The 8,226-nt window shown below is 38.7% G+C and overlaps 1 protein-coding gene across 12 annotated transcripts in view; it reads left to right on the top strand.

Moving 5' to 3' along the window:
- Nucleotides 1–8,226, top strand: part of LOC147828522 (PMS1 protein homolog 1-like) — a 165,754-nt gene that overhangs the window by 150 nt on the left and 157,378 nt on the right. For all 12 annotated transcript variants that reach the window (XR_015450650.1, XR_015450649.1, XR_015450655.1 and 9 more), the window contains exon 2: nt 3,139–3,321. Coding sequence is in view for 3 of the 12 variants with exons in the window: in XM_087209642.1 (XP_087065768.1) it covers nt 3,139–3,321 (183 nt within the window). In the remaining 9 variants the exon portion in view is untranslated. The remainder of the gene's footprint in view (nt 1–3,138; nt 3,322–8,226) is intronic.

Raw genomic sequence — 8,226 nt, 5'->3', positions numbered from 1 at the left:
GTGTCCTTGGGAAGCCAGATGTCCTTAAAGCAAAAAGGGCCTGACAGATGTTTTCTTCTTTCTTCTAGTAACTTTCTTTTCTTTCTGTGTACTAGTAAGTCATTCTTAGGACATTAGACTTTTTGTCTTAATAGCAAATTCTTAAAAACTAAATTTTAATTTAAGTCGACAGTTTGGTAACACTAAAGGACATTGTAAGAAGAACACGTGCTTTAGGACTTTATCACTTAGAATATCAATGTATTTTGTGGTATTTGCTCTTAATTATTTGTATTTACTTTTTTTATGTATTCCTTTTTGTACTGTAGTTTTCCTATGTCGTTTCAGAACTACTCAAAGTTTTCAAATTTTTAAGTGCTGAGTATTAAATCGTGCATTAATATTGTCTTACTGCACTCATTACGATTTATTGCAATTAATTTGCATATCCATTTCCACTGTTACAAATTGTAAGCTCATAGGGGTAAGGTCTATATTTTATTTATTTGTGCATCCTTCGTTCTTGGCCAGTACCTAGTAAATGGTAGGAAAGTGTTTGACTGAATGTAAGAATACATGTACACTTATTAAAATCTAATTATCATTTTGGTTATGTGTCACTTGTCTGTAATCCCAGCACTCTAGGAGGCAGAGGCAGGAGAATCACAAGTTCAAGCCCAGCCTGGGCAATTTACTGAGGCCCTGCCTCAAAATAAAATAAAATAAAGAATTGGGGCTGTAGTTCAGTGTGAAGGCCCTGGGTTCAGTCACCAATACCACAAAAACCAAAACAATCTAATTATCAGGTGTTTACATTATTTGTGATATTATGTGATTGGGCCTTATGCTGATAGTATTTTTGTAGGAAAGGGATCTAACCTTTTCCTATCAGTTTAGATTCTATGATATAGCTATAAAATAAGCCACTTATAAAAACTGTATGTTAACAACTAGTAAATACCCATTTTGCAAATCATTTAGTGTTCTGAAAAATTGTTCCAGGTCACGTAATTATTAAATAGTGGAGCTGAGATTAGACTCTGTCTTTGTGACTTGAATACCCCTTCAAAATCTTTTCTGTATGGCAGTGGGTTTTACAATGTATAGGTGCAGCAGATTAATTTACAGGTTAGACATCTTCCAGGCTCCATCGTAAAACTTCACATTTTAGGTGAGGCTTGAAAATTTGCATTTCTGATGTGTTTCTAGTTGATGCTGAACGCGTTATACTGGGGAACACACTTTGAGAGCTGCTCTTCTATACCATATCAAACCTGGGTTGTGTTTTTAAGTAATGTAAGGTTTATAAACATGAGAAAAAAATGTATTGAGTTAAATCTGAAGAAAGACAATTTTTCTTAGATGTTTCATATAATCAGTTCAGTGTGGTTTGAGTACAGTTGATAATTTAGAGTATTATGTCATTGTATTGGTCAGACTTCACTTAAGAATCTTAGGCAGACAAACATCTTGTTCTTTTTTCATTTTTACTTTTGTTGTTTTATTTCTTTTTTGGGGGGGCCGGGTACTGGGGATTGAACTCGGGACCTTGTGCTTGCGAGGCAGGCAGTGGAACTACTGAGCTAAATCCCTGGCCCTGTTGTTTTATTTCTTAAAATGTATGTCTTATTTTTAAACATCTCTGGAAGGAAAATAATTTAGAATAATGTTAACAAGCCAACCTAAATACTCTGTGAAAGTATATTAAACATAAACTTTGCTATGTATTTTAGTCTTTTAATGTATCTATGTTGTAGAATTTTAAACAATTCAAGGTGGGCCTGGTGGCAGAAGCCTGTAATCCCAATACTATGGAAGGCTGAGACAGGAAATCAAAAGTTCAAGCCCAGTCTGGGCCACTTAGTGAGACCTTGTTGCAAAATAAAAAATTTTAAAAGGACTGGGCATATAGGTGGGTGTGAAATCTGGAGTTTAATCTCCTAAACCACGTACATAAACAGTTCAGCTGGGCTACTTTACATGATAAGATCTGTTTCATAAGGAGTTTGTACAACGTATGTTGTCATAATTAAATGTGTTGATAGTATTTTAAAAATTCAGAAAGATCTGTTATTTTACTCACATGTCTGTAGTTTTTATCTATGTACAAGATTTGTATTTCTCTTTTTTCCTATAAAATGAAACAGGCTGTTCCCCATATGTGAACTTAATTTTACTTTAAGAATCGAGGGGCTAAATCTTATGTTCTACCTCCATAATCCCTTGTGTATATAATTTATCTTAAAATATACATATACAGTATTATGTAATTCTAGGTTATTGGAAAGATGTGATGTTTTATAATACAAAGTGAACATAATGCTAGGAAGATTTTTTTTTTCTCCATCGTAATTGTACCTGTGGCCATACACAAAACTTTGTGGAGTCAGAAGTTGGCTATCAAGTTTAGAATATTGTATTCCTAGAAAGTGTGATCATTATGGAAATTTAGATTTTGTTATTGTGTATGTATAATTTAGAATTAGGATGTATAAGTAAGATATAATTCGAGTCTGTTTTCTTAATTTTCAAATTAAAAACTTGCTGAGTTTGCCAAATTAGGTGTGTTATTCTCCGCAGTTTTCTGTTTGGTGATATTTGAAAGAAATTTAGAAAGTTATAGGCTAGACTTGAACTTGGCGATCCTCCTGCCTCGTCCTCTCAGAGTTGTGGGATTGTGGGCATGCACCACCATGCCCAGCTAATGTAAAAGCTTTTATGAAAACAAGGGAGAAAGTATTAAAAATCAGGTTGAATAATGATGATTGCTGTAGTCTTAGTGGGTAGAAGAGGCACTGTTTGCTAGTGCTGGGTTGTTGTTTTATTTTATTTGAGGGATTATATATATACAAAAAGATGTGTGTGTATGCACTCATGTGAGCGTGTGTATGTCAGAAGAATTGGTAGTGAAACAACTAAAAGAACCTGTTCAGATCAGACTGACTTCCTTATTTTCACCTGAGTCCAAAGAAAACCAGGAACTTGCTCATTGTACCTTGACTAGGAATTCATGGAGCTAAAGGGATTTGAATTCTGATTTCCATCATATAATCCTTCAATAAAGGTAAATAGGTGAGCAAAGTGTTTCATTTGTGTTTCTGTTTCTGTGATCATAGTTTACTGTTTTTATATAGTAAAAGCATTTCTGGCTTTATACAGGAGAACTATGGGTTTGATAACATTGAGGTCCGAGACAGCGGTGAAGGTATCAAGGCTGTGGACACCCCGGTGATGGCTGTGAAATACTACACTTCCAAAATAAATAGTCATGAGGCTCTTGGCAACTTGAGAGCCTCTGGTTTTCGTGGGGAAGCACTGGGGTCAATTTGTTGTATAGCTGAGGTAAGGTAATTTATATTGTTTTTTTAGTGATTGCATCATTACAGAATATTAGAGTTAAAAGTAATCCAGTATTTGGTAAAGTATGTTTTCAAATTTTAAAAAATTTATGGTACAATATACTTATAAAATTTGCACCAGATTTACACCATTTTCGGGTGTACAATTGAGTACATTCACATTTTATACCCTTAAGAACAGTGTACATCTTCAGAACTTTTTCATCATTCCAAACTAAAACCCTTTAAGCAGTAGCTTCCCCGTCCCTTCCACTTCATCTCATCCCTGTAATCACTGTTCTACTTTTCGTCTCTTTGAATCTTCTGTTGGAAGTGTGTCATGTAAGTAGAATCATACAGTATTTGTCCTTTTGGGTCTGGCCTGTGTCTGGCCTTGCAGAATGTCTTTAAGTTTTGTGCATGTTGTAATGCTATCAGAATTTCATTCCTTTAGGTATTGGTTTGTTTGTTTGTTTTATTTTTTCAGTACTTAGGATTGAACCTAGGGTCTTTGGATTGAGCAGCATTCCCACCCTCCTTAAAAATTTTTTTGAGACAGGGTGTCACTAGTTTGCTAAGTTGCCTGGGCTGGGCTGGAAATTGGCAATCCTCCTGCTTCGGCCTCCTAAGGTGTTTGTATTACAAGTGTGTGTCACCATGCCTGGCTTTTTTAATGGCCAAATAGTATGACATGTATAGATATACCACATTTTGTTTATCCACTATCTGTTTTTGTTGGTAGACACTTGGAGTACTTCTTCCTTTTGGCTCTGTGAATAAGGTTGCTGTGAACATGGATATATAAATATCTCTTCCAATCCTTGAGTTCACCTTTTGGTTATATACCCAGAAGTGGACTTGCTATGTCACATGGTAATTCTATCTCTAGTTTTTTGAGGATCAGCAGCATTTATTTTGCAGGGTAGAAAAGAATATAGTTTAGTGACCCATTGGATTGGGAAAAAGATGAATTTAGAAACATAAACATTTAACTGGAGCACTTCTCAGCCTTTACTGAAGCATAATTTGTGAGTCTCTAAGGATAGAAGTTTATCGTAGGTACATTTCCCTATACCTGCTTAATCATATTACTGGTTTTGTTCTGTGGGATAGAATCTGGAAATCCCACTCTGGTCAGTACACATAATGAGGCTGAGATCTAGAAACATGACTTGACTTGTCCTAAACCATAGATATTTCGGTCAGATTGGATCCAGAACTTTACACTTCTGACTGCTGCTAGTTAGGTGTTTGTAATGTGTATCAACCATCTACTAAAGTGCCTGACACACTCAGTTTGTTTAGATTTTTGTTTTTGTTTTTGTTTTTTGAGACAGAGTCTCGCTCTATAATTCAGGCTGGCCTTGAACCAGCCATGTAGCCCAGGCTGGTCTCAAACTCATGGTGATCCTCCTGCCTCAGCCTCCCCAGACGTGACAGTATCACAGTCATGTGCCACCACACCAGAGTCAGTCTCAGTTGTTTTATAGCAATTATACTACACTACCTCTGCCTCACATTTTATAACTAGTTTGTGCCAAAGCCCACCTACAAGCTCAGTTTCTTCATTTTCATTTATCTCCACTGTGTTTGAGTACGTAACTTTACGCGTTTCTTTGTGCTATACTCTTACGCTGTGGGTGTAGGGATTGTTTTGTGGTGTGACAGTATCTGTGGGTAATAGGAAATTGTGAGGGTCTCCTTAGTTAATAAAGTTTGCCCAGTGGTCATGTACTACTTCATTTGTGCTGAGGCTGAAAGACCCTGTATAGGTGGTAATGTCAAGTGCAGTAAAGTGATAGTGTTTTATACCTCTTGTCTAGAAAAAGTGGCGTGGGTGAGAGATATTGTTGCTAGCTCCTGTTCTGGTGTTTGAACATCCATTTAGTATCCTGATAGTTTCAGCACTGGTATGTTCTCCAGACCCACTGTGGCCTTCCTTTGTCTTTCTGCCCTTAAAGTGGTAGCAGAGTGCAGGTTTTCTCCCGTTTTATAGGTAGGATCTTAGCTAGGACCTTAGGGCTTTGTAAGGGATTGTCCTAAGTAGGCGAGAAACATTGCAGGTGTGGTGTGGTTCAAGTGGGAGATTCTGCTGCTGAAGCATGGAGAACTGGGCCCTTGCTTGTCAGCATCCCGGTAGTCAGACTCATTAAAGGAGGAAACGCACTTTTAGAGCCTCTCCCAGGATCCGACACACCATGTGCTTCTCTGTCTTACTCAGCACTTGCTCTATAGTACCCTGAGCCTTCAGGTGGGTTTTGGAGGCCTGGAGGGTACAAGTGGGCATTGCCTGTCATTCTTCTAGAGAGTGTGTGGGAACCTACACCCCAAATCTTACACAAAAAGTCTGTTTTTAAAATGACGTGGGATTTGTACCAGGGAACGTCTGAACCTCCCAGTAGTAGCAGTACTGTTGTTTGAATGCTCATTGGCCGTTTTAGAACACAGATACGGTATATGAATTTTTTAGCCATTGTCCAAACTGGAAGATAGCCTTTAAGGCTTATTTTGGTATTATTTTGGTCAGAAAAGATGCAATTTCGTATGTACAAGATGTATATAACCTTCCAGAGCTGAAATTGGTTATAATCAGCTTGGCCTGCTAGGTGGCAGCAGCATACTTAGTCTTTATGAATGTTTTACAGGAAACATGACAAATCCTCACTGTAGTTCTGATTTTACATGGCAGTTTTATGTTTCTCCATGGTTACGATCTTGTTTATTTGTTTACATAGGCCCATTTGATAATCCACATTTGTCATTTTGTCCTTTTTTTGAGGCATTCAAGTGGATTTGAGTACAAATAGTATAATATTATTCATCAGAATTTCAAAAGAATTGTCAAAAGTATCACAATAATAGAAAACCATAAACTTCACGAGCAGTTAAAGTTTACAGTGTACACATTATAGTGCCAAGTATTTGTTTACCCTTAAAAATATTAGCAGACCATTTTATGGAATCCCCCATCTTGCAGATCTTTGGGAAACCACATATAATCTGCCTGTGTTTGAGTGTGAGCACAGGAACACACCCATGTGCAACACAATGGAGGTAGGTCTGTGTAGTCATTCCGCGCAGGATCAGACCATTATCGGGACCCAGCAGCTTCTCTCGTGTCTCCTCCCTGTCAGTACTCCTAGAGATAAGCCCCCTTCTGGCCTCCATCAACACAGACTAGTTCTGCCTGTTAAACTTGATACTTGATATATAAATGTACTATTGATTACCTGGTTCAAAATACCTAATGTAGAGAATTTAAGAGGGAAAAGGTTCATTTTGCCTCCCAGTTTCAAAGGTTTCAGTCCATGGTCGGCTGGCTCCAAGGCAGAAACGATGGCAGAGGAAATCTCCCTCAAGGTAGCCAGGAAGCAGAGTGAGAGGAAAAGAGCCAGAGAGAAAAGAAGGGCTGGGAACTAGAGTGTTCCCTTTTAGGTCATGCCTCCTGTACCTGCTTCCTCTTCACTACGCCCGCCCTCCGCCCTCCGAGCAGCGCTCCTGCTGTGAGCTCATCTGTAATGAGTATAGTAATGTTAGTGCCCTCATGATCTCATCGACTTCCCAAAACCCACCTCTGAACACATGAGCCTTTGGGGACACAGTTTTCATCTAAGCCATTGCATAGCATATATTATTTTGTCACAAGAGTTTTTGACGGTGATTTATGTTTGTATCTAAAAGCTAGTGGTGGCACACAGCTGTAATCTCAGCACTCTGGGAGGTTGAGGGAGGAGGACTGCAAGTTTGAGCACAGCCCGGGCAATTTAGTGACTTAGTGAGACCCTGCCTCAAAATAAAAAGGGCCGGAAATGTAGCTTAGTGTGAAGGCCCTGGATTCCATCCCCAGTGTTGTAAACAGAAGAAAAAAAGAAAAAAGGAGGGTTAGAGCTGGAAAGGCCCCTGGTAGTAGTAATGGACCTTGGTAACTGTTCAGATTCCCCACTAGAGGGCCAGGGCTGCTGAGAGTGTTGGTGACTGAAAGCTTATAGGTGACTTTTCCCTCACTTCAGTTGGAGAGAGCTGCCTGGCCCGGCCATGCAGGGCCGCCCACATCCAAAGACTGCTTGACATGGGGTTGTTAAGGCCCAGCCCCAGTTCAGGGTGGTTCTGCTCTGCCCCACAGTGCTCATTCCGGAGCACTCGCCAGTGAGTTCCTGCTCACTCCTCTGTGTCTCAGAGTCCACTTCTGGTCTCAGCCTCTCTACTGTGAAAATCTCTTCACATTACTTACTGGTGAGGAAACTGGGGCCTCGTGAAGCCAAATGCAAAACCTTCTTTCCCCCCCTTGAAAACAGTCTCTAGTAATGATCCAGCTGTATCTTATTGTCTGCTGTCTGCAGCCTGCTGTGCTAGCTTATTTCAGAGGAACTATGCACAGTGAAATCATGGAATATGAACATTGTGACCTATTCAGGGACAGTGTGTCCATGGCAAACCAAAAATTCAGTTTCAATTTCATTTCCCTCAGTACTGAGTTTTTCACGGTATGTCACTTTCTTATTAGCATGGTTAAACAGTTTAAAAGTTTAAAAATACCTTCATCTTAAAATAATAAATATTCCCAGGCTTGCATTGATAATTTCAGACAATGTAAGTTGTCAGAGTCAAATTAAATGTGGAAATACTCTGAATAGTATTTCAAAAATACAGAAAGTAATATGTTTGTCTACATTTACATTTTACATTTAAAAAATAATTGTGTGCTGCATAAGGACCACTCAGTCAACAGTGAATTAGACCTATGGCTGTCGTCCTGTAAGTTTATAATGGAGGTGAAAAACTCATATCACCTAGTAACACTGAAACCGTTGGTGTACAGTGCACTACTCGGTTGTGTTAATGCTGGTGTACACAAACCAGCACTGACAGTCATGAAAGTGTAACACAGTGAATTATATATGGTGCATAG

The sequence above is a fragment of the Heterocephalus glaber genome, unplaced genomic scaffold, assembly GCF_053883595.1.
Source record: "Heterocephalus glaber isolate CG9 unplaced genomic scaffold, H.glaber_assembly_v1.0 deba00001058, whole genome shotgun sequence".
NCBI lineage: Eukaryota > Metazoa > Chordata > Mammalia > Rodentia > Bathyergidae > Heterocephalus > Heterocephalus glaber.
Note: the sequence above shows the minus strand (reverse complement) of the source record. Positions and strands in the feature narration are given on the sequence as shown.